Source organism: Pieris brassicae, chromosome 3, assembly GCF_905147105.1.
Source record: "Pieris brassicae chromosome 3, ilPieBrab1.1, whole genome shotgun sequence".
Taxonomy (NCBI): Eukaryota; Metazoa; Arthropoda; class Insecta; order Lepidoptera; family Pieridae; genus Pieris; species Pieris brassicae.
In genome coordinates this window covers 12389687-12417620 of record NC_059667.1, presented here as the reverse complement: position 1 = coordinate 12417620, position 27934 = coordinate 12389687, and the positions used below count along the sequence as shown (strand labels likewise).

The 27934-nt window shown below is 36.9% G+C and overlaps 1 protein-coding gene across 3 annotated transcripts in view; it reads left to right on the top strand.

The window, feature by feature from the left end:
• The first annotated feature begins 2703 nt into the window (after window positions 1-2703).
• Window positions 2704-27934, top strand: part of LOC123706639 (acetylcholine receptor subunit beta-like 2) — a 52384-nt gene continuing 27153 nt past the window's right edge. For 2 of the 3 annotated variants that reach the window (XM_045655911.1, XM_045655910.1), the window contains exons 1-8: window positions 2704-2834; window positions 3150-3343; window positions 3610-3738; window positions 3879-4040; window positions 4770-4926; window positions 7222-7349; window positions 10520-10695; window positions 13480-13632. In XM_045655911.1, the coding sequence (XP_045511867.1) occupies window positions 2783-2834; window positions 3150-3343; window positions 3610-3738; window positions 3879-4040; window positions 4770-4926; window positions 7222-7349; window positions 10520-10695; window positions 13480-13632 (1151 nt within the window). In that variant the 5' untranslated portion in view covers window positions 2704-2782. Of the gene's footprint in view, window positions 2835-3149; window positions 3344-3609; window positions 3739-3878; window positions 4041-4769; window positions 4927-7221; window positions 7350-10323; window positions 10696-13479; window positions 13633-27934 lie in introns of those variants that run through there. The other variant, XM_045655912.1, reaches the window with a different exon arrangement.

Sequence of the window (27934 nt, the reverse complement as noted above, 5' to 3'; positions counted from 1 at the left end):
ACAATATTTTGCATCATTTCACATATTTTTTCGTATTCATTATCAAATTACAATATGGAATGGGCTGGTAAAGAAAGGTTGCAGTGATCGCCTTGTACAAAGTGGATATGGAGCCGTCGGCCATATCCCAGACACTTCAAAAGCTTGGTATCAGCCGTATGTTCGTATACCGTACTATCAATGGATACAACAACACTTTGTCGGTTCAAAAACCAGAAAATATCAAGGCAGCGTGCTGTTAGAACTACAAAGACTGTTAATGCTAACAGCATTCGTCGAAACATCATTAGGAAGCAAAAAATCTTATCGCGAGAATTGAAGATTCCCGCTAGGATTCTGATGCGTATTATAAAACAAGACATGAAGCTCGGTGCTTATCGTCGATGTAGAGGACATGCCCTAAATCAATTTTTACAACTAAAGAGAGTGGATGGATAAAAACGCCTTCTTAAACGATACGCAGGTGAAAAGCATATCTTATTTACGGATGATTTTTTTACGATTGGACGTTTGATCATTTTGAATAAGCAAAATGATAAAAGGTACGCTCACAGTTCTAAAGAAGCCGCTCACGTGGTCGGAAAGGTACAACGTGGTCATCCTCCTGCGTCAATGATGGTTTGGTGGAGCTTGTCTTATCAAGCAGTCACAAAACTACATTTTTATGAAAAACGAGTTAAAAACTTCAGCCAAAGTGTATCAAGATACCGTCTTGGACCATATTCAAATAGACCATGGACTATCCAGCAGGATTCCGTACCTGGTCACAAGGCACGAACTACCCAAGACTGGCTTGAAACCTACGTTCCGGACTTTATGAGAACTGAAGACTGGCCCTCATCTAACCCAGACCTCAGCCCTTTAGAGTTCAAATTATGGTCAGTTTAAGAGGACATGACCTGCTCTAAACGACATGGCGACAGTGAGTCTCTTCAAAAATCTGGAGCAAGCAGTAGCGATATTTCCCTTGGAAACAGTGCGTAAATCCATATATTCGTGGCCAAACTGATTAAAGGCCTGTATAAAAGCCAGGTCAATTCAAAAATATATTTTTTTGCTGAAACCTTAATAAATATCTTAGTATTAATTTTGATTAAATTATATTACATCATTAAAAAAATATATTTATATTTGTAACAGAACTTATGATTGGACTAGGTACTTTGAAATTAATTAATATAAATTACTTTTAAAAACTGTACGTACGTATATTGTACTATATTCAAAATACCACTTGTATTCAAGATATTATAATGGATCCCGCCATAACACGATCAGTCTAATTGCATCAATTTAAAGTATGTTAACATCAAGATTTATTTAAGCTGCTACCTTAATATACGTACAAAACAAAGCCGTCTTTATTCGATACTTATAACTATACCTGTTGCGGTTGCTCACGCGAACAACGTCCGCGTCGCGTCGGTCAGCTATAGTCTTTTATAATCGAATTGCGTGTGTCATTGTTCATAATTTTGTAATAAATGAATGTGCACCAGGAAAACGTTATTGATTTATTGAATAATTAATTGAAATAAATATCAACTGTTTTGTGTGGGTAAATGTTCGTCTTTAACTCATCACGGAGGTAGCCGTAGGTGAATAGAAGATAATTTAGAGGTCATTACTACTCTTCTCTATCTTAATATATATAAATCTCCTGTAACGATGTTTGTCCGCAATGGACTCCTAAACTACTTAACCGATTTTTAATTAAATTGGCACATTTAATTACATTGGTGAGCAGTCTGGTCCAACTTAAGAGATAGGATAAGCTTAGATCTTTAATTATAGTCGCAATTTTATTTTATTACAAATTATTTGTCTATAATTAATTGACAGTCACAATTATTTGTTAACTCCAAAAGATTCTAACAGATGTCGATACTTTTCGACTGGATTGAGTAAGTAATCGTACTGATCGATGGCACTGCTATGGTAAACCGACAAACGTGTCATATCAGCTACAATTTAATATCATGATTACCACATGTTATTGAGGCTAAAGTATAAATTCGAAAGTACATTTTTAAATTCGTAACATCATTACCGTGGAATGTCCGACATAAGTAAATTTAAAAATTGTACAGGTATTGAAAAGTAATTAATTTTAAGTAGACAATGAAATATTTTTTTAATCAGTCTAGTAATTTTTAGCTATATATAGATAGTTAAACAAAATTAAAATGAAAACTGTCTTCTATAATACATATTAGAGAAGAGATTTGTGTGCAGAACTACCTTATACAAAACATTTGACGTAGTTTTGTTTTGTGGCAGCAAATTTTTTTTCAATGTTTTGGAGTTCCAACTTGGCTGTATTTTGTGTAAACTAAGGAAAATATGTCAAGCTGCAATTCGGTGAGAGAAGTGAAGTTAAAACTTATTTTGAATTCATTGTATTACTTTCGTCAAATCATAAGTTAAGTTCAGCTAAACTGTAACATGACTTTATTGACTATTCGTCGGGTTAACTAGTTTCTTTTTTTTATAAATAAGTGGCGATTATTAATATAATAATACAATCTTCAATATATATATCTATATTGAGAATTGAATTTGTACTTTGAAATTTGTGAAGTGTTGTACCATAGAGTTCATATTTCAAATCTGAAAAGGGCGGGAAATAGCTATTGATTACGCATGCGCTTTGGTCTTTTGCCATCCCTATCCTTAGAATTTTCAATCCACTATATTCCCGCAACAGTGTAGATTTCTATGTAAGATTGGTCGTTAACCTTAAAATAGCACAGTAGAATGCATTTGTACTAATTTTACTAAGATGAAGTTTGTTTTTGTGTGGTCTCTGTTTAATGTCATAAACAATTGCTGGGGTAAGTCAAAATAATAACTAATAAGAGCCCATTAAAATGTCTTATGTCTATAGTACTTGCTTCACAAATTCATTAAGGGGCTGAATACGGAAACAACTACTTACTGGTTTAGTAATATTGTATTAAAAAATGTCTCATCAGAAATTTCCCATGTAATCGAATTCAAACTTCGATTTTAACATTTGTGGATTGTATTAAATTGTCTAGTACTTTAAAAATATTTGGATTGGGTCGTCAATATGTTTTATTTTAAAATATTCTAAAGCTTTTCCTAGATTTTACCTAAATTATCGTAATTTTTTTTAAATTTTACAGGTGTAAAGCTATTAGAGGCAAACCCAGATGTGAAGCGGCTCTACGATGATCTTCTCAGTAATTATAATAGGCTTATTCGTCCAGTCATGAATGTTAGTGACATATTAACTGTAAGGCTTGGTCTAAAGTTATCTCAACTTATGGAGGTGAATTTAAAGAATCAGGTCATGACAACCAATCTGTGGGTTGAACAGGTAAATTTCTAAAATATTTTGACGTATCGTACAGTCTCATTGTTAAAAATTTTTAAAAAAACTAATCCAATCAAAACAAATATATTTCATTCAGTTCATTGGTAAAAATTTGCAACGCTTTTTGGTTTTCGTTATATAATATTAAGATTATTAATATAGATTTTTTGCGATATTCAATGATAAATTAATATTTATTTCCAAATCCAAATAGGGAGAATGCATGATATCATTTATTGATTTTTCAAAAGGAATGTCAATGATTTTAGAAATGGCAGGACTACAAGTTAACCTGGGACCCGGATGACTACGGCGGTGTTGAGATGTTGTACGTACCCTCGGAACACATCTGGTTACCAGACATAGTGCTGTATAACAATTGGGATGGAAATTATGAGGTATCTTTGTCTTTTACTTTATGCTCCCAACAAAGCATGGGGCAACAAACACTATATAAAAAGTTGAATGTATTTTTTACATCTACAATCGTACACTAAAGCAAAAGTTAATTCAATTTCCTGTTAATAATATTTTAAAGGTTACACTTATGACAAAGGCAACGTTAAAATACACTGGAGAAGTTAATTGGAAGCCGCCTGCTATTTACAAGTCGTCCTGTGAGATTAACGTGGAGTACTTCCCCTTCGACGAGCAGACATGCTTCATGAAGTTTGGTTCCTGGACGTATAATGGGGCTCAGGTAATATTTTCAAAAGTATATCATATGGCTTAGTAACACAATAAATCAAAATTTAAGGATAAGGCACTGGCCAATCAGAGCGTAGGCTCTGTGCCATGATGACCGAAAATTATATTGAGTTGTTAAAAAAAAAATGTGTGTACTTATAACGTGTGTAAGTTATACTTCTTCGGTGTAACAAGATAAAAATCTTTAAAGTTTTATTCTACGTTTGACGACGACACTAACAATATAAAAATGGTATTTAATACATTGAAAGTTTTATTATAACGCATTATCTAGTTAAACATAATTTATTTAAATATCGAAAAAGTACTAAAATGTTGGCTATATTTAACTAGGTTGTCGGTTTTTTGTGACGGTGTGTACGCTCATCGTAAAATTTTATTATAATCATTTTTCCCTAACGCGGCAAAAAAAGTATAACTTCAAACATAATACTTAATTTGGCTTACTATTATCATATAATGATTTATTAATAATAATTTAGCTTTAATTAAAAGTATTTTTTGTTTTATATATATTCAACAAAGGAGATGTATAACTAATTAACTTTTTATCAACCTTCTCTCGTATTTTCTGCTATTGGAACGTTTTTGTCTCTTATATGTCTTCGGACTCCATATATTTACTTGGAAACTTCATTTTAATGCAGCCTTTATTTTCCGATTCTCCGGGATAGAAGATTTGGAAAATTAAATTATTATTAATATTAAATAACAATTTCAGGTGGACCTCAAACATATGGATCAATCTCCGGGCAGTAGTTTGGTTCACGTTGGTATAGATTTGAGTGAGTTTTATCTGTCTGTGGAGTGGGATATACTCGAAGTTCCAGCAACGAGAAATGAAGAGTACTACCCATGTTGCCCTGAACCCTTTTCTGGTAAGAAGTTTAACAATAGAAGGTAAATTGAAAAGAAAGAAGCATTTAAAGAAAACACTTTTTTACCGGATTGAAGCTATTTATTATTATAAACTTATAATTATTTTACATAATTTTAAATTAAAACCCCAAGACAAATAATAGAGGACACCGTGAATCATTTCAGCAAAAACCCGTCATATTTTAGTCGATATCAACTCCGGGGAAATAAATACAGATAATACAACTTTCTCTACAGCTGTGATACTTTTTGACATTTAACACCTTTTGTCTTCAGACACCGTGACCACGCTGTAAAGCACGCGAAACGTCGGGAGAAATTTAAAATTGTGTAAAATAATTATAAGTTTATAATAATATATGTATTATAGAACAGAAGAAAACATTTTTTTACCGGATTCAAGCGGTAAAAAAATGTTTTCTTTAAATATGTAAAAGCTATTTTAACAAAAGAAAATACTAAGAAAGAACTTTACATTTCATTGACTATTTTTCTGAAGATGTTATCGTGGTAGGCATAAAAGACATTTGTCATATTTTTTGTGTATATAACAACTATATGTTATTGTTAAGAGCCCAGAAACATAAATCCAAGTAGCCAGGATTTTAATTGAAATTTAATTGTGTAATAGTAGCTTGAAGTCTTTTCTATTCTTAGTAGATGCTTAATGAGACTAAATGCACGCAAATTGTGTTTATTCTATGATGTGAATAGAAACATATCCGTCTTTGAATGAAAAATTTATACTCTGATTTTTAATTCCGTAGAATTCTTACATTTTATAAGTGTTGCTAATAAAAAAGTTCTCCACCGAAAAAGAGAAAATTTGACCCATTTGACGGCAATAAAAAATAAAATACTACATATACACGAACAAAGATATATTCTTTAGCTGGCATCAGCTATTAATTCCCTATTTAGTAACCTTTAAAAAAAATAAAATGTTAGCTGACATTAACCAAATATTTAACTTGTAAGGAGGCTTGTGTGTTTGTGTATCTTGCATGCAAACTGCATTTGTAGCACAGACAGTCCACATTTTAAAATTGGTCAGATAACGGTTCCATTCGAAGAGATATATCTCCGAGAAGTTTAGACACAGCCAATGCCTATACAGTTACTTATAGGTCATATATGGATACACCTGAAGAAGAAACAGTTTCTCAGGATTCTCCTTCACTTCCCTATCGAGGTTCCTATCTGATGATTGATATGTAGTTTTTCCTCCACAACGTGTTCAGCCATTACTCACAGACGGCGGCGATCAAAACGACTATACAATGATTGATTATACAACCTTAGCAGGCTAAAATAATATTTTTCAATCACTTCTTTGACGGCGAAGACGACGAACCTAAATTCTAGCGTACTTTCTACAAGCATACTATAAGCGACGACGTTTGTAACACGCTAGAGTATAATTTCGTCATCTTTTGTTTTTCTGATCTCTTAGTTTATTATTTAATTAAGAGTCGACCGAAAAGGAATCTCTTCTGTAAACATAAAATAATATTTTTTTAAACTAGAGGGTTTATTTTTATGTCGTTTTTAATGTCAAGTAGTATATATAATACAACCAGATTGTATTGAATGATAACTGTCAGAATTCTACGGAATTATAAATTAGAGTATAATTATTTAGGTGAGTGTCACTTAGTTTTCGGTTTCGTTGTATTCCATGATGCGCGTTTGGTATATAAAAATAAAATATTCTCTATATAACTCTTTGGGCATTCAGTGATCACTATCATTAGATTATCCCGACACCGCATTTGGTACATCAAAATGTATAAAATAAAAACGAGTTACATATTGCTGAATTAATAAAGATCATTAAAAACAATGATGTACCAAATATTTAATTATACCGGAACAGATCAGTTTTACTGAATCTTGAATCACAATTTCCTTATACAATGGAAAACGATTTTCGAAAATAGATGTTAATGCATTCCATTAATGGTTAGTTATTGATCATATATGTCGGTTTCTTCGAGATATTTACATTCACTATAGAAGCAAGTGTTAATGTAGTGTTGCACGCTTAGGCTACTAGGCCGACTTTATGATGGCGGGTAACGACTAGACATTTTCACCGAACCCCGTTCAGCGGCTTCCTCTCTCGCGACATATAATTAAATATGATTAAATCGAATAATAATATATAATTAGTACCTAAGCTTCCTTAGCTAGTTGATTTGTTGCGGTTCTTTCGAAAAATATGCAAGACTTAAACATTTAGTGTAAGCTAATGATCCTTTTTCACACGATATAAATACATCCGTTTGTTTCAGATATAACGTTTAAGCTGACAATGCGCAGAAAGACACTCTTCTACACCGTGAACCTGATCATTCCATGTGTGGGCCTCACATTCCTTACCGTGCTTGTCTTTTATCTCCCTTCAGACTCGGGAGAAAAGGTAATTACGTCGTGACAATTGGCTATTGATGTTTGTTTTGATGTTTGTCCAAATTATCACGAAGGGAACTTGTGTAACAGCTTCATTTGTAATTAATTAAAAGAATACGAGGTGTTTTAGAACCCATATTACACATTCATTCATAATCACAGCTATTAATGGTGGTAATATTTGGTAATCTAAATATCAACAGATCGTACCAACAAAAGGCACCGTTAAAATTAACATAAGTTTGCGAGTCCCAATCGTACATGACACATGGAGCACACAAAATATTATTGTGGGGCTTAACGAACTTTCTTCCTTAACTAATTATTGTTAATGTGTTATAGATCATACCAGATTATGCTGTAAATAAAAACAGAAATAAAGTTCTGAAACATTAAGCTAGGGTAGGCAATGTACGTAATTTAAAAATATATAATTGGCACACAAGTTCTACTTCAAACTTATCGTCACGACTGTACACAAAATAAAAGACACCAAATCAGTAGCAGACACTCCATTATATAGTTTACTATATGTCATATACATAAGTCAATCTAAGTTTAACAATTGCATTTCTCAAAGGAAATTTTTATAATGAAACGAAAATTATTAACAGATTACTGGATATAAAATTAAAGAGACAAGGATTATTTAAAACATACTTGTAAATACATCACTATAACATTATTGTTACTTCGTTATGCGTTTTATACTTTTTGTCTACATAAAAGTATCGTTGTCGTTTAAATAATTTTATTTTGCACCGGCTAAATTCGTGACCACGCTTTCGAAGCAATAAATAAACATGATGTCATAACGAATATGAAAACTTTAAATTAATTAGTTATATTTAAGTTTGCTTGCATTAATGGAAGAACGTAATATTTAAATTCAAGTATATAAAGAAAAAATACAGTGACACAATCTAAAATAAAATATTTAGACAAAACAGATTCACAGTCGAAGCTAAGTATGGCTTCTATGTGTCAAATAAAGTATTATACTTTGACATAATTATATTTAATTGATAATTATTAATTTAATCTTAATCATCGGTAATTTCTTCCATTAATGCAAGGTAACTTGTGTTTTCATTTTTATGCCAGTATACAAAAATATACATAAAAAATAACGCTTTCATTTATTGTTTTGAACATTAAATTGAAAATAAATATTTAAGCTATACATATTCACAGTCGAGGCTATGTATGGCTTCCGTGTGTCAAATAAAGTCAAATCAAAAAAGGTTACTAGTCAACATTTACGCGTAAAAGATATGTTGGCACTGACATCCATTATATTATATATAGTATTTCGACTAATAAATAAATATTATCATGATTTGTTATATTAATTTAAAACTTTTGGACTATTTTATGTTTGTCGTTTAAACGTTATTTCCATCACACACCAAAGATTATAAATGTAGATCAATAATAAGATAGGAAGAAGTGTAAAACGCATATATTATGTTTTGGTGTCTTTTAGTATGAAAGCCGAGCATGTTTATTCCATATCCCATCCATTTTCCATTCTCTATTCCATATAGAGTCTTTTTTGATTCATTAGCTAGTTATGTGGATGTGATAGCATCATTTGTATCATTTGGCTTATCAAGACTATTGTCTTTCCAAGTCTAACTTAAATATTGTGAAGTTGTAAATAACACCAATATTTATTAAATGTGAAAAATAATGTCTTAACTAAAAAATGTTTGATTAAAAAAATATTAAACGTCGTTACCGTTTATTTAATAAATAAAATAAATATTATTATGATTTTATCGGAACTTTAGGAATCTTGTAGGGTTGATGTAAGCTAGTCGAGCCTAAGCTCTAAGTATAACTTCCGTATGTCTCATTTAGATTGTTTTTGATTTACAAGAGTCTTACATAGCGTTTCATTTTGATTCTGAATCCTAACCTAAAATTCTTATGTATCAAGTATCAAGCATGGGTTCCACTGGTTATTATCATATTTTCAAAATAACTCAATAGATATATCCCCCGTAGTAACCTTTTAGCGCTATAAGGTGTCTTGTTATATTGTTACTTATAAGTTACTATAAATGTCAGCCTTCAAAAGCCTTGCGCGTAACTAGACGAAAGATATTTTTATCGAATTTTCTATACATATTTGACTCAAACATCATGAGCAGTGTTGGCCTAGTGGCTTCAGCGTACGACTCTCATCCCTGAGGTCGTGGGTACGATCTCATGCCCCGTGCACCAATGGACTTTCTTTCTATGTGCGCATTTAACATTCGCTCGAACGGTGAAGGAAAACATCGTGAGGAAACCAGCCTGCTTTAGACCCAAATAGGCGACGGCGTGCGTCTGGCGCAGAAGGCTGATCACCTATTTGCCTCATAGATTAATAAATGATCATGAAACAGATACAGAAATCTGAGGTCCAGACCTAATAAAGGTTGTAGCGCCAGTATAAGTTTCTATATATATATAGCCTTCAATATAGATATAGACTTTCAATAATTAGACGAAAGATCTTTTTATCGAATTTTCTATTCATATTTGACACAAACATCATATGTAAGCGATTAATACTTTTGATGGTAGAACTTTAGTATAAAATATTTTCGTTTGGTTACAATTATTTTTTTCTCAGCGTAAAATGATAAACGAGCTGTTATATACAGTCAAATGCTTTATCAAACGTACACACTTTAATAATAGACTCATGCTTGACAATAGCTCATATTAAATAAAACATAGTTTTTATTGAACTGAAGCGTTTACTATACAACATATATACAACGGAAATCACCGCCTACCATTGTTATATGCTAATTTTAACAAGTAAACGTTTCCATTCAATATAAAGCAATTACACTTTTGTTATAGTCGATTTTCACGTAACGCGAAACAAATTTTGCGTGAGAACTTTAGTTCCGATAAAATGAATTTAATCTTAAATGGAAAGACAATAAACAGTTGACAATAATTCAAAAAGGACTTCTCTCCCCTAGATTTCGCTCTGCATCTCCATCCTGGTGTCCCTCACAGTGTTCTTCCTCGGTCTGGCCGAGATCATCCCGCCAACATCCCTGGCGATCCCCTTGCTCGGGAAGTATCTGCTATTCACAATGATCCTCGTCTCTCTCAGCGTGTGGGTCACAGTATGCATTGTTAACGTCCACTTCAGGTAATGTTTCTCTCTCGTAGATATCGTTAAGCATCTCAATATTGGTATCATTGACGGTGTTCTTCCTGCTGATGGCGGAGATCATACCGCCGACTTCCCTCGCGATACCACTGTTAGGAAAGTATTTGCTGTTCACCATGGTACTGGTATCGCTTAGCGTATGGATGACAGTCCTGGTACTTAATGTGCACTTCAGGTAAGTGAATTGCAAATTAGGCACGGATTTTGCTAAGACTTTACCCTCATAGAAACCCTTTAAGTCGCTTGGAAGATCTACACAGTTTAGTCGAATGAGACAATGAGAAACACAAACGTACGTATCGACGTAGCATAATAAAATCTAGCACAGAATGCGTAAAATAGTTTGGTCATAAATCTACCCCTTTTGTAACATGGTATGCCATAACTGGTCGAGAGAATATAAGTTATTACACATTGAGATATTCATTTATTGAATGCACGTGTTATTATTACGTGCAGGATTATTTTGAAAAGCAGCTTGCTCGTATTTTGTTCACATTTAAGTATTTATATAATGTATTATGTTTATAAAGCAGGTACAGCAAGTATTTTTTAAATTATAGTCTAAGGGTTTATATCTATGCGACAAGTTTTAAAAATAACCCTGTATAGCTGCACTTGCATTTTTTCCTCATTTCATATGAAATCTAAAATCCTGCGTGAAAATTTAATAACAAGCTATATTCGGTTTTGTGTGTTCAATTCAAAACAAATCTGCATTCAGCGTCGAACATAAAAATTAATGAAGTACATAAATTGGCGTGGTTGTACGCAGCGATTCAAATTGCCACATAAATCCTAACATTCATTGTTATTTTCATTTGGTTTGGTCTACTCGGAGTAGATAACTACTTTTCATTTTACTAATATTGCTATAATAATAGTTTGTTGAAGCCTGATAGATTCAGAAAATACCAAGTTTCTTGTTCAATTTCTCTTGAATCGTAACTACATTATTTGAAGAAAAAAAAAACAATAACTTTTGTACAATTATGACCGTTAAAAAATCACGTCAGAAAGACAAAATAGAAGATCTGGCAATAAACTCTACACCGCTACTATTCATCGTAACATTTGTATTTTACAAGATACTTGTAAGGAGTAGGAGGACTCATTACACCAACATTTTATTTTTATTTCAACAATTTCTTAATGTGACATACGAGCGAAGGCTGTACACTCAGTACAGCTATATTGCGTAGATTCTTAATTAAATTTATGGACGTTCATAGTGTACACAAATGTCCTAACAAATTAAATTGGAGTTTTGTATGGGAAGAACAATAAGTAGATTTTTGCTTAGAGAGAGTATGTATCATTGCTATCTATGCACTATTGACATTTTAAAATCATCAATATAATCTTTGAAGGCGCATTCGACTGCCCCATCAGAGTTGAATTTTTTACCTTGCAAGAAGTTGTCCAAATTTGGTAATCTATTCGAGCATGGTCCGGGGAGTACGGTAAATGTCTTATCATTGGTCTGCAGCTGTCTATTGTACAGTGTTTGGTCTAGCGTTGTCGTGAAGTAGCAGTGGCCTAGAGCGATTGCCTTGGTTGTTATACATATATGTACATAGGTACATATATGTATAAATAATATTTGATTTAACTATATAGAATACGTTTATTGTACGTAATAATCTCCTATATTAAAATAAAAACATCGAAAACATGTAGCATATAAATATGTTGACCAGTTATTCGTGAAATATTATACCCAATATTGTGGCTAACATGCTTTAGTAGGAATAATGGCAGATTTTGTGATAGCAGCAATTATCACAGGCATAACTTGTCGTGAACAGCCTAACGAGGTATTACTGTGTATTTACGTTTAGTCCAAGAGGTGGAACAGTATAATAAACGGTTAACACCGGTCCTGAGATTATCGAGTACGGCGACGGTGATTTGAAATATAAATTGGTGATTCGTAATTCAGTAGAATATGGCGATTTAGCATTTAAAACAGTACCCATGCTGCATCCTCTCGGTAGAAATCTCTTTTTAAAACGAGTGGATTTAGTTAAAATGTTAGTGAACTTGAATTGATTCTCGATTTTTGGTTTGAAATGGTAATTTGTGTTATATTAGACGTTTAGCTCTTAAACTATTTGCTGATACGTTTATAGAGTGTGGGTGTTACGCTTAAATAGAATAATGATTGTATGAAATACAATGGTTTTGTAATTTCAACCCCGAATAACCAGCTTGTTCAAAATATTATTATGGGACATAAAATTTAAGAGCCATTCATTAGTTTTATACTCTAAATTGAATACGTTTTTGCTTATTTGGAAATACTAATTTATAGTTGTAATAACTTTTAGATTAGTTATGTACAATTAGTTTTTAGCCTCCTTTAAGTATATGGCTCAAGAAGCCACGAAGCACATATATCTACGTATATAATATATAGATCTATAATGATTTGATGCTTTAAATAGAACCCAGGACTGTTAAAAGACACTATGACTATTAAAAGGAAAATTGGACAAAGTGTATGAAACTTCAAAATAAGTGAAGTTTTGAATTGATATATATGGATTAAAAATCATACACCGAATGTTCAGCATTCGGTGTATGATTTGATGATGATGAGACGCAAACATATTAAATAAGAATATTTAGGAAGTTGTTATGTATAAATAATACAGAATATTTAGAAATCATTTGAAATGTCTTAACAATCTCGAGTCAGTTTTCAAATACATAAAAATGACAACTAATTGCAGCTCATAAAACGCATATATGATATATATGTGTATAGTAATGTTAGTAGTCACATTGCATTGCAACATGAATCATTTCAACTGTCAGGCATTCGCCACATTAACACTGCAATACTTTGCATATTTTATCGAAAAGCATTGCATGTTTTTTAACGTCTCCCCTTTCTTCACTAAAGCACTTTGCAAATCATAATTTTAAATTTGGAACTAAAAGATATTATTCTTAGGTCCCCCTCTACGCATACGATGTCTCCATGGATGAAGAAAGTCTTCCTCCAGTTCATGCCTAAACTGTTAATGATGAGGCGAACCAAGTACTCGTTGCCAGACTATGATGATACCTTCGTGTCTAACGGATACACAAACGAGCTGGATATGAGGTTAGTCTAATGATAATATCATGCCAACAATTATAAGATAATCCGAGAAACAAAGCACAAAAACGAAATCGTACCGTTGGATCCACACAGCGGTTACTTTTTGTAGATCAACGCTTCCAAGAGGTAGTCAGCAACGTAGTCAGTCAGTCAACATTCTCATACGTTACTTAACGGATATTCCTTCCATAACATTAGGAAACTTTCTAAAGTTCGCATCTATTTAACGATTTTAGCACTGATTAGTTAGAAAATAACTCTCAGAATATGACTCAAAATTCTATCAATATGTAAGTCATGAGAGAAATGTTCACTCCCACTATATTGTCCTCTTGGTTTATAAGTTGTACCTACTCAGATTGAGCCTTTTTTTCATATTAAAACGAGAAAGCTTGCTGTCACTATATGATTATAGTTCTTTGACTTCCATAGCGACACGTCAGTAGCCTGTAGATGTTGATATATGTTGAATGTATAGCGCAATTGGAATGCTGTCGAAAGTTGAAGATTCGAGTAATAATGAACGAATGGTAACAAGTGACCACAAATGTCCTAGGGCGTCCACAGTGACTCTCCATCACGTTAGTTCAAGCTTCCTAGTTTACTTCGCTCCAAGTCTTTCCGATTCACTTTGCAACTGTACGTCGTTTTCTTGGGACGGCAATATTTCCGCTTACCTTCTTTGCGTGTTCCAAACAAGGGTCTGTTTGGGGATATGATTGGAATCACTTCGGTGTGTATGGCCTATCCTGTTTCACAGTAGTAACATTATTCACATAATTTAAGTATAGTTTACCTAATGTTCCCGTGTGGCACAGTGTTGCTCCACAAAAGTTAACTGCTGTGTGAATGCACCGTATGGCGAAGTAAACATTAGTGGATGTCAATCAAAAATGTACAAAATTATTTTTAATAAATACTTATTTACGAAGACTTCTTCGTCTCAAAAATGAGCCTTGTATTAATATATATTTTTCTTATCACAGTAAAGTGTAAGAAAGAGATAATAGCTTTGTTATGAAAGGCAAATTTACTATAATATTGTTACGAGCTAGGGGATCGGATAGAAAATGCCGTGAATTTATTCAAGGGTTTATTTCTTGATAAATCAATGAGGAATTTATGGGCACAAATTAATTGCAGAGATGCACTAATTGCACGCAAAAACACAGTCACTAAATACTTCACTTATGCACACTTCACACAGTACTTTATCACTTGTATTCACTTTATTCGCACTTTATCGCTTCGGTGTTTCTCTCTTGTTATCGCATTCAAAACTAAAGGCGACTAGTCGCGTTTCGGCTCGCTTATATATCCCTGGGAATAATTCTAAACAATATTCGAGAACTTTCTAGGCGGGATTGCTACTGAGTAGCGATTGCACAATTCTAGAACGTCCGCACTCTTTGTCTCTTTCGCACGTTGCTCCGTCCTTGTCGTACGGCGTTCTAGAGTGCTCAATGTAGTTTCGAGAAAGTTCCGATCTTCTCTCTCTCTCTCTCGTATCATTTCGTCCTTGTCTCACACCTAGAAAGTTTGGTCTAGAATATTCCTTCATCACCTAGGCCTGAAAACGGGTCTCCTGAAAACTGCACCATTCTACTACACATGTTCTGAAACCGACTGAAAAAAGGTTTCAGCTTCCTGAAAACTAGGGTAACATTATGGAAATTACAATTAACTAATATGTGATTGAGCCTCTCCTGAAACGGTCAGAAATCATATTTCAGCCTGCTGAAAAGTTCTCTATCTAGTGGAAAAATCTAGAAACATTGCAGTCGACCCGTCTCCGTAACACTACCCCCTCCTTAGACATGCTCGTCCCGAGCATCATTACATCCTTTATAGGGAGCCAATCGATTTATGTGAACCACTTTCGGTTTGCTCCTTAAACCACCCACTTTCTTTATGCGATAGGTAACGTCATTTATCTTCGTGACTATGTATGGACCGTCCCAGTCAGCTTGAAGCTTTAGTGATTTGCCTTTTCGTTTTGTTGGGTTATGGAGCCATACTTGCGAGCCTTCTTTAAATTCTATATGATTCGTCTTTCTGTCATACCTAATCTTCGTAATCTCACTTATTTTGCTTTGAGATGCTCGTACGTGTTCATGGATTTCATCTAGTTTATTACGCAGATCCGCAGCATATTCTGTTACACTCTCCGGTGTGTCAGGTGGTCGCCCAGTTACAATATCCGCTGGTAATCTAAGTTGTCTCCCAAACATGGCTAAAGCAGGAGTAACATTCGTGGTTTCATGAACCGCAGACCGGTATGACATTAGAAATAATGGAATATACTTGTCCCAGTCTTTTTGATGGTTGTCCACCAGTTTTGCCAAGTGCCTTTCCAAGGTTTGATTGAAGTGTTCCACCATTCCATCTGACTGTGGGTGATATGGGGTAGTCCGCGTCTTATGAATTCCCATTAATCGGCATAATTCTTGAAATAGTTGAGACTCAAAATTTCTTCCCTGATCACTGTGCATTTCCAAGGGTACTCCAAATCTAGAAAATACGTCATTTACAAGTATCTCAGCCACTGTAACTGCCTCTTGATTGGGAATAGGGAATACTTCGGGCCACTTCGTAAAATAATCCATAACAACCATGATGTACTTATTTCCTTTTTCTGTTAACGGAAATGGTCCAGCTATGTCAACTGCTATCCTCTCCCATGGAGCTCCGACATTGTATTTCTTCATACTCACTCTAGTTCTCGTCTGTGGGCCTTTAACAGCTGCACAAGCTTTACATTTTCGAATCCAGTCTTCTACATCTTCGCGGCAATGTATCCAATAAAATCTCTCTTTAATTTTTAAAAGAGTCCTTTTTACACCTAAGTGTCCGCCTGATGAGCCGTCATGAAACATTTCCAATATGTTGCGAATCTTGGATCTTGGCACAACTAACTGTAGATGAGATGCATCCCCACGAGCGTTTTCCCATTTACGACATAACACCCCATTATGGAGAACTAAGCTATCCCATTGAGCCCAGTAACTCTTGGTCGTGGTGCTAGTATGCAACATCATTCCATCGCGGCTTTATAGCTGAAGTTTTCATCCAGTCCAGAATTGGTTTAATGTCAGAGTCAGAGATGTCAGAGAGTTGTTGTTGCTCTTCCTGAATTAATTTACCACACCAATCTGGACTAATGGTATCCGTTCTTAGTATCCTCACATGGGCAACCTCTTTACCTTCGTGTCTTGTACAATGTTTACAGTCTTCCTCACATGGCCTACGAGACAATGCATCTGCGTTCCCGTGCGCTCTACCCTTGCGATGTTCAGTAGCAAAGTCATACTCTTGCAATTGTTCGATCCATCGAGCCACCTGTCCTTCTGGGTTCTTGAACTGAAGTAGCCATTTTAATGCAGCATGATCTGTTCTAAGACGGAACTTGCGACCTAGTAAGTATTTGCTGAAATGCTGCAGCGTCTTCACAACAGCCAATAGTTCCCTCCGAGTGACGCAGTAGTTTCGTTCTGGTATCGATAACGACATGCTGAAGTAGGCTATTACTTCCTCGCGCTCACCTTTTACCTGTGATAGTACACCTCCGATGCCAATTCCACTGGCATCTGTATCTACCACATATTCACCATCATGTTCCGGGTAGCCTAGTATCGGAGTCTCACATAGTCGGTTCTTGAGCTCATTAAATGCAACTTCACACTATCCATCCCATGTGAATTTCCTCTTCTCTTCGGTGAGTCTGTGAAGAGGTTTTGCAATATCCGCGAAATTTTTTACGAATCTTCGGTAGTAAGAACATAAGCCTAAGAAAGCACGGACTTCAGTTTTATCTTTCGGTACTGGCCATTCCTTCACCGCAACTATCTTCTCGGGATCTGTTCGAACTCCGTCCTGCGATATAATGTGACCCAAGTAGCTCACTTCTCTTTTAAAAAATAAACATTTCTTTGGACTTAATTTCAGGTTGGCTTTATGGAGTCTGGTGAGCACCCGTTGCAGATTCCGTATGTGATCTTCAAAATTTCTCCCAATGATGACTACATCATCCAAGTACACTAAGCAGGCTTGTCCTATCAGTCCTGACAGTACTTTCTCCATTAGTCTTTCAAAGGTAGCAGGCGCATTGCAAAGCCCAAACGGCATAACTTTAAACTGCCATAGTCCTTTTCCAGTTGAGAACGCTGTCTTCTCTTTATGACTTGGGTCTATCTCCACCTGCCAGTACCCACTTTTCAAGTCTAAAGTTGTAAACCATTTTGCCCCACTTAAGGTATCCAAGGTGTCATCTATTCTAGGTAAGGGGTAACTGTCCTTCTTTGTGATATCGTTTAGACGACGGTAGTCGACGCAGAACCTTAAACTGTTATCCTTTTTCTTGACTAAAACTACTGGAGAGCACCAAGGGCTGGATGATGATTCAATGACATTATGATTTGACATTTCCGCATCTCATCATCTTGTCTATATTCTTTTCATATGCGACAGGTACTCGTCGCGGTCGCAAACGTATCGGTGCTTCGGTTCCAGTCTCAATTCGATGTTTAACTACACCTGTCCTGCCTAGATCTCCATCGTGTGTAGCAAACATGTCTGAAAATGACATCATTAGTTCCTTTGCTTTCAACATTTCTTCTTTCGACAAGGTTTCCTTACAGTCCTTTAATACTTCTTGAACTATATCTCGTTCTTTACTGACTGTACTATTTTCAGTGATTGATCTATAGACGTCATACCCACCCTTCAATGTATTACCTTTTAGAGAAACTACCTCATCTCTACACTTGAACGTGCCGTTCTACAAGTCAATCTTACAGATGTAATGCTTCATGAAGTCTAAACCGATAATACAGTCATCCACGATGTCAGCAATAACCACCTTATGTCTGTATGATCTTCCCCCAATTTTGAAGGTAGCGATACCTTCCCCTCGAACGGTTATGTGCTGACCAGTAGCTGTAAGGAGCTGTACATTTCCACCTGAAAGGCTTTTGTAAAATGACTTCAGAAGTTGGTATCTAATTACTGTCCGGGAAGCTCCAGTATCAAGGGTTAACTCACACCTACATCCGTTTACTTCTCCGTCGATAACAATGGTATTCCCATCCTGAGTTTGAGTAATCATAACTTTTGGGGCCTTCCTTACAGAACCGGCCAGCACCCGCCCCGTGGTCCTGGCTTCTACTCGTTTCCCTGCCGCTGTTCAGCGGCAGTCACACCCGCTGCTTCCGGTTCCCCACGTCTAGTCTTTATTTCGCCTCTGAGATCTTTTTTAGGGCATGAAAACCTCATATGCCCTATTTCCCCACAGAGGTAACAGGTGGGTCCACGTTGGGAACTTGGTTTATCCGTGACAGCCCTAATGCGGTTAGGTCGATGATCCTTGCAAAATGCTTTCACTTCCAACGCATGGGCAAGAGCATCCTTAAGGTCCTTATGGTGACCGAGGTTCACAGCCATTCGAGTTTCACGGTCTCGAATACCGTCGACAAAAGCTTGAACCAACATCTTGTCTGCAACATCTGGTGAGGATGCGTAGGCCTTCCTTACCAGCTTCTCTATTTCAAGTCCCCATTTTTGCAAACTTTCATTTGTCTGCTGTATTCTATCCTTCAATTGAGCCCTGTAAACGTGCTCTAAATGTGCGTCTCCATATCGTGATTCCAGGGCATCTAGCAGTTGCTTCAACGTCACCTTACCTTTCTTGGTATCTAATATGGATAGGGCTTCGTCTCGCAGTCCCAGAATAAGGGCGGTAACTGCTTGATCGTCAGTCCACCCGTTTGACTGTGCTACAGTCTCAAATTGAAGCTTGTACGCGCCCCAAGAAGATGTACCATCAAAGGGAGGCACTTTCACATTTCCAGGTGGTGCTACAGTCGTGACAACAACAGAGGTCTTCAGGCATTGGATTTCATTTTCTAATCCAAGGATACGTTTATCCTGCTTGGATAGCTTACAATCCATATTAGATTCCAAATTCTCGATCTTTTCATCTACCTGTATTTTCAGGTCACAAAGTTTTTCTCCTATACGGCGAGCCTGCTCCTCTTGACGTCGTGCCTGCTCCTCTATCATGCGACGTGTCTGAGCCTGTTCTTCCATCATTTGGCGTGTATGTTCGTCTTGACGGCGTGCCTGTTCTTCTTGACGGCGTGCCTGTTCTTCCATCATTTGTTTTGTCTGTTCTTCCTGACGGCGTGCCTGTTCTTCTTGACGGCGTGCCTGTTCTTCCTGACGGCGTGCCTGTTCTTCCATCATTTGTCGTGTCTGTTCTTCTTGACGGCGTGCCTGTGCTTCCATCATTTGCTTCAGAGCAAGGAGGATGTTGCCATCGTTACTTTCACCCATCCCGCGGTTCGCATCGAAACTTTGTCGCCGGGCGGCATCGCGTGCTGATTGCGCCCTTGTCTGCACTCCCTCCGCAGCTGAAGACTCTGCCACAAACTCCTCCTGATTCTCCCTTGGAGAAATTGGCATTTTTCTATCCCACTTCTGACACCAAAATGTTACGAGCTAGGGGATCGGATAGAAAATGCCGTGAATTTATTCAAGGGTTTATTTCTTGATAAATCAATGAGGAATTTATGGGCACAAATTAATTGCAGAGATGCACTAATTGCACGCAAAAACACAGTCACTAAATACTTCACTTATGCACACTTCACACAGTACTTTATCCTGAAAACGCCTGAAAACGGGTCTCCTGAAAACTGCACCACTCTACTACACATGTTCTGAAACCGACTGAAAAAAGGTTTCAGCTTCCTGAAAACTAGGGTAACATTATGGAAATTACAATTAACTAATATGTGATTGAGCCTCTCCTGAAACGGTCAGAAATCATATTTCAGCCTGCTGAAAAGTTCTCTAACTAGTGGAAAAATCTAGAAACATTGCAGTCGACCCGTCTCCGTAACAATATAATTAGAGTTCACACTGTTCAAAATAAAATATATTGTGTAAATGTTTGTCTCACCTGATTACGTAAACTAAATTCCACTAGAAAGACCATTTCATAAAGAAACGAGTAATTTCTCAAAGGCTCGAAGCCGTGTGATTTCCGCAAAATCCGGTTTTCGCGAGAGTTGAGCCAGATTAATCTGGTTTATACCGGAACGGACATTAATTTACCGGTGCATCGCTCTGTTGCGTTCTCCTTTCGTTTGTCTATTTTGTACAGGCGTTAAATTGAATATTTATGAACATAAACGTATGGTGTTCGATTAACACGAGTGTACAATATTTTATTATTGCAAAATAATTTTAAAAAAAATACAGTGTGTACAATAACACTTCTTTTAGTTTAAGTTTGTTTATTTTTTTTGTTTCTGTTTAGTTTTGTCTTTACAACTGTGTTATATGTATGTTTGAACTTCTTGCCTACCTTATCCAATTTAATAAAAAAAAAACCTCTTCTGACAGTGGTTGCCTGGAAGAGATCGCTCGAAAGCGATTAGGCCGCTAGGTACCCTCCTTTTAAGTATACATAATTAAATAATTATGTTCACTTTTATATTATGTGCAACGAAGTGTTGTGTATGCAATGCAGTAGTCTAGTTGTATTTATATACTTACTTAAACTGGTCAAAGAATATCTAAAAAACTCTAGAATCAATATATAAATATGGAAGTTCTAAATTAACAACCAATGTCTTAATACGAGGTTATATAATACAAAAACTTACTCCAAAAGCTTAAATAGTGCTTTTAATATCTCCCATTTGTCTATTACATTGATTAACCTATTACAAGCCTGTAATAAGGAATTGAAAATATTGAATAAGCAAAGGTGAAAAAAAATAAAAACGGGTTTTGTAGCGAGTTACGTAAGGTTACATATTATTTTTGTATATAAGATTAGGATACTTGACACCTATAGAGTGAAAAACAAAAACCTTGTCTCATGAGGCAATACCGCCAACAACAGGTTTGCTTATGAAAGTTCGCCCTTAAAAGTATTGAGTATTAAGATGCTGTTTGTTCTTTGGGAACAGTATTCAGTCTCCGTCGCTAAGTAAAATTAAATTATATGTATGAGTGAAACACAAAGTTGAAATATTTTGCAATACAAATGAAATCTGGCTTGCCTTTTAAAGAGAGATATTCTGCTGCGTGTATTACGTTACAACTAAAAACTAATAAAAGCACAGCACGCGATACACCCGGTCGTTATCGAATTTAAACGTGTATTTTTCATAATTTCGTTTTGTTTCATAGAGTTCACTCTATGTTATGTTTCGGTTCGGATATTTCGCAATAATTTCCAAGTTTCATTTTAGCGAACATTTCAATTAACTCACTTTGTTTGCGGTTGTTTTCTTTGAATTATATTGTTTAAGGTTTTCAACATATTGTTACGAGCTAGGGGATCGGATAGAAAATGCCGTAAATTTATTCAAGGGTTTATTTCTTGAAAAATCAATGAGGAATTTATGGACACAAATTAATCGCAGAAATGCACTTATAACACGCACAAAAACAGTCACTGATTACTTCACTTATGCACACTTCACACAGTACTTTATCACTTGTAATCACTTTATTCGCACTTTATCGCTTCGGTGTTTCGCTCTTGTTATCGCATTCAAAACTAAAGGCGACTAGTCGCGTTTCGGCTCGCTTATATATCCCTGGGAATAATTCTAAACAATATTCGAGAATTTTCTAGGCGGGCTTGCTACTGAGTAGCGATTGCACAATTCTAGAACGTCCGCACTCTTTGTCTCTTTCGCACGTTGCTCCGTCCTTGTCGTACGGCGTTCTAGAGTGCTCAGTCTAGTTTCGAGAAAGTTCTGATCTTCTCTCTCTCTCTCTCTCTCGTATTATTTCGTCCTTGTCTCACACCTAGAAAGTTCGGTCTAGAATATTCCTTCCTCAAAGGGGTATACCTAGGTCTGAAAACGCCTGAAAACGGGTCTCCTGAAAACTGCACCAATCGACTACACATGTTCTGAAACTGACTGAAAATATGTTTCAGCTTCCTGAAAACTAGGGTAACATTATGGAAATTACAATTTTCTAATATGTGATTGACCCTCTCCTGAAACGGTCAGAAATCATATTACAGCCTGCTGAAAAGTTCTCTAACTAAGGAAAAATCTAGAAACATTGCAGTCGACCCGTCTTCGTAACACTACCCCCTCCTTAGACATGCTCGTCCCGAGCATCATTACTTCCTTTATTGGAGGCCATTATCTTTTCCCATCGAGATTGAGTCTGCGGATCCTCAACAGCTGCACAAGCTCTACATTTCTTGATCCAGTCTTCTACATCTTCACGATAGTGTGTCCAATAAAACATTTCCTTAACCTTCATAAGAGTCCGTTTTACTCCTAAATGTCCACTAGACAAGTCAGTATGACACATTTCTAATATGTCGCGAACCTTCAATCTTGGTACAACTAACTGCAAATGATCGCCTTGAGCATTTTTCCATTTACGACATAACACCCCTATATGGAGAACTAAACTATCCCATTGAGCCCAGTAACTCTTAGTAGTGTTACTTGTAGATGCAACTTTACTCCCTTGCGGCTTGACAGCTGAAGATTTCATCCAGTCCAGAATTGGTTTAATGTCAGAATCTTGATGTTGCTCTTCCTAAATTAATTTACCACACCAATCTGGACTAATGGTATCCGTTCTTAGTATCCTCACTGGTTCATTATCCCTTCCATCCTCTTCGTTAAGTTTATCGCACGGTCCTTGAGACACATCATCTGAACTCCTTAGCTCTCTTTCATGAGTAGATAACTTGTCAGAAAATTTCTTTAATTGTCCCTCTGCCTTTGATAGAAGTATTGACAGGGCTTCCTTATAGTTATCCAGAACTGTTCGAACTGCGTTCCACTCTTGTTGATTACTAGCCTGTCCGTCCACATTGATTACTCTACAGGCGTCATAACCACTTTTTGAAGAGTTGCCTTTAAAACAAACTTCCTGCTCTCCACACTTGAACATTCCTTTTTCCACATCTATCTTACACTTATAATACTTCATGAAGTCTAATCCGATTATGCAGTCATCTACTATGTCGGCAAGAACAACCTTGTGTCTGTATAAACTTCCACCAATCTTGAAGGTTGCGATACCTTCTCCCCGATCGGTTATGCGCTGACCTGTTGCCGTAACAAGCTGTACAATTCCTCTAGAAGGGCTTTTATAAAATGTCTTCAAAAGCTGGTATCTGATCACTGTTCGTGAAGCTCCAGTATCGAGTGTTAGGTTACACTTAGTTTTATTGACTTCTCCGTCGATGACTAAGGTATTCCCACGTCTAACCTTCACATCACCTCGGAAGTCTTTCTTAGGGCACGAAAACATCATATGCCTTACTTCCCCACAGGTGTAACAGGTTGACCCACGTTGACCATTAGCTTTTTCCGTGATAGCCCTAATGCGGTAAGGTTGAGGATCTTTCCGAATCGCCTCCACCTCCAACGCATGGGCTAGAGCATCCTTCAGGTTCTTGGGGTGACCAAGATTTACACTTATCCTGACTTCACGATCTCTTATTCCATCAATGAAGGTTTGTTTGTACTAATATCTTGTCTGCTACATCTGGTAAAGATGCGTAGGCTTTCTTACCAGCTTCTCTATTTCCAGACCCCATTCTTGTAAGCTCTCATTTGGTTGCTGCACTCTCCCCCGTAATTGAGCCCTATAGACTGGCTCCAAATGTGAGTCCCCATAACATGACTCAAGGGCATCCAGCAGTCGCGTAAGTGTCACATCACCTTTCATGGCTTCTAAAACGGTCAAGGCTTCGCCTCGCAGTCCCAACATAAGAGCAGCTACAGCCTGTTAATTTTTCCAACCGTTCATCTTGCACAGAGCATCAAACTGTACCTTATAGGCCCCCAAGAAGAAGAACTATTAAAGGTAGGTGTTTCCAGCGTTCCAGATGATTGCACAAAACCTGACATCTTAAGGCACTGAATCTCCTTTTCTAACTCAAGCAAGCGTTTCTCCAGTTTAAATAACCTACTGTCCAGGTTTTCAAACTTATCTTTTAACGAATCAGTTTTCATTGTCTGTATCTCCGCAGCTGCTGCAGACTCTGCCACAAACTTCTCACGATTCTCCCTTGGAGTAATTAGCATTTTTCTATCCCACTTCTGACACCAAAATGTTACGAGCTAGGGGATCGGATAGAAAATGCCGTAAATTTATTCAAGGGTTTATTTCTTGAAAAATCAATGAGGAATTTATGGACACAAATTAATCGCAGAAATGCACTTATAACACGCACAAAAACAGTCACTGATTACTTCACTTATGCACACTTCACACAGTACTTTATCACTTGTAATCACTTTATTCGCACTTTATCGCTTCGGCGTTTCGCTCTTGTTATCGCATTCAAAACTAAAGGCGACTAGTCGCGTTTCGGCTCGCTTATATATCCCTGGGAATAATTCTAAACAATATTCGAGAATTTTCTAGGCGGGCTTGCTACTGAGTAGCGATTGCACAATTCTAGAACGTCCGCACTCTTTGTCTCTTTCGCACGTTGCTCCGTCCTTGTCGGACGGCGTTCTAGAGTGCTCAGTCTAGTTTCGAGAAAGTTCTGATCTTCTCTCTCTCTCTCTCTCGTATCATTTCGTCCTTGTCTCACACCTAGAAAGTTCGGTCTAGAATATTCCTTCCTCAAAGGGGTATACCTAGGTCTGAAAACGCCTGAAAACGGGTCTCCTGAAAACTGCACCAATCGACTACACATGTTCTGAAACTGACTGAAAATATGTTTCAGCTTCCTGAAAACTAGGGTAACATTATGGAAATTACAATTTTCTAATATGTGATTGACCCTCTCCTGAAACGGTCAGAAATCATATTACAGCCTGCTGAAAAGTTCTCTAACTAAGGAAAAATCTAGAAACATTGCAGTCGACCCGTCTTCGTAACACTACCCCCTCCTTAGACATGCTCGTCCCGAGCATCATTACTTCCTTTATTGGAGGCCATTATCTTTTCCCATCGAGATTGAGTCTGCGGATCCTCAACAGCTGCACAAGCTCTACATTTCTTGATCCAGTCTTCTACATCTTCACGATAGTGTGTCCAATAAAACATTTCCTTAACCTTCATAAGAGTCCGTTTTACTCCTAAATGTCCACTAGACAAGTCAGTATGACACATTTCTAATATGTCGCGAACCTTCAATCTTGGTACAACTAACTGCAAATGATCGCCTTGAGCATTTTTCCATTTACGACATAACACCCCTATATGGAGAACTAAACTATCCCATTGAGCCCAGTAACTCTTAGTAGTGTTACTTGTAGATGCAACTTTACTCCCTTGCGGCTTGACAGCTGAAGATTTCATCCAGTCCAGAATTGGTTTAATGTCAGAATCTTGATGTTGCTCTTCCTAAATTAATTTACCACACCAATCTGGACTAATGGTATCCGTTCTTAGTATCCTCACTGGTTCATTATCCCTTCCATCCTCTTCGTTAAGTTTATCGCACGGTCCTTGAGACACATCATCTGAACTCCTTAGCTCTCTTTCATGAGTAGATAACTTGTCAGAAAATTTCTTTAATTGTCCCTCTGCCTTTGATAGAAGTATTGACAGGGCTTCCTTATAGTTATCCAGAACTGTTCGAACTGCGTTCCACTCTTGTTGATTACTAGCCTGTCCGTCCACATTGATTACTCTACAGGCGTCATAACCACTTTTTGAAGAGTTGCCTTTAAAACAAACTTCCTGCTCTCCACACTTGAACATTCCTTTTTCCACATCTATCTTACACTTATAATACTTCATGAAGTCTAATCCGATTATGCAGTCATCTACTATGTCGGCAAGAACAACCTTGTGTCTGTATAAACTTCCACCAATCTTGAAGGTTGCGATACCTTCTCCCCGATCGGTTATGCGCTGACCTGTTGCCGTAACAAGCTGTACAATTCCTCTAGAAGGGCTTTTATAAAATGTCTTCAAAAGCTGGTATCTGATCACTGTTCGTGAAGCTCCAGTATCGAGTGTTAGGTTACACTTAGTTTTATTGACTTCTCCGTCGATGACTAAGGTATTCCCACGTCTAACCTTCACATCACCTCGGAAGTCTTTCTTAGGGCACGAAAACATCATATGCCTTACTTCCCCACAGGTGTAACAGGTTGACCCACGTTGACCATTAGCTTTTTCCGTGATAGCCCTAATGCGGTAAGGTTGAGGATCTTTCCGAATCGCCTCCACCTCCAACGCATGGGCTAGAGCATCCTTCAGGTTCTTGGGGTGACCAAGATTTACACTTATCCTGACTTCACGATCTCTTATTCCATCAATGAAGGTTTGTTTGTACTAATATCTTGTCTGCTACATCTGGTAAAGATGCGTAGGCTTTCTTACCAGCTTCTCTATTTCCAGACCCCATTCTTGTAAGCTCTCATTTGGTTGCTGCACTCTCCCCCGTAATTGAGCCCTATAGACTGGCTCCAAATGTGAGTCCCCATAACATGACTCAAGGGCATCCAGCAGTCGCGTAAGTGTCACATCACCTTTCATGGCTTCTAAAACGGTCAAGGCTTCGCCTCGCAGTCCCAACATAAGAGCAGCTACAGCCTGTTAATTTTTCCAACCGTTCATCTTGCACAGAGCATCAAACTGTACCTTATAGGCCCCCAAGAAGAAGAACTATTAAAGGTAGGTGTTTCCAGCGTTCCAGATGATTGCACAAAACCTGACATCTTAAGGCACTGAATCTCCTTTTCTAACTCAAGCAAGCGTTTCTCCAGTTTAAATAACCTACTGTCCAGGTTTTCAAACTTATCTTTTAACGAATCAGTTTTCATTGTCTGTATCTCCGCAGCTGCTGCAGACTCTGCCACAAACTTCTCACGATTCTCCCTTGGAGTAATTAGCATTTTTCTATCCCACTTCTGACACCAAAATGTTACGAGCTAGGGGATCGGATAGAAAATGCCGTAAATTTATTCAAGGGTTTATTTCTTGAAAAATCAATGAGGAATTTATGGACACAAATTAATCGCAGAAATGCACTTATAACACGCACAAAAACAGTCACTGATTACTTCACTTATGCACACTTCACACAGTACTTTATCACTTGTAATCACTTTATTCGCACTTTATCGCTTCGGCGTTTCGCTCTTGTTATCGCATTCAAAACTAAAGGCGACTAGTCGCGTTTCGGCTCGCTTATATATCCCTGGGAATAATTCTAAACAATATTCGAGAATTTTCTAGGCGGGCTTGCTACTGAGTAGCGATTGCACAATTCTAGAACGTCCGCACTCTTTGTCTCTTTCGCACGTTGCTCCGTCCTTGTCGGACGGCGTTCTAGAGTGCT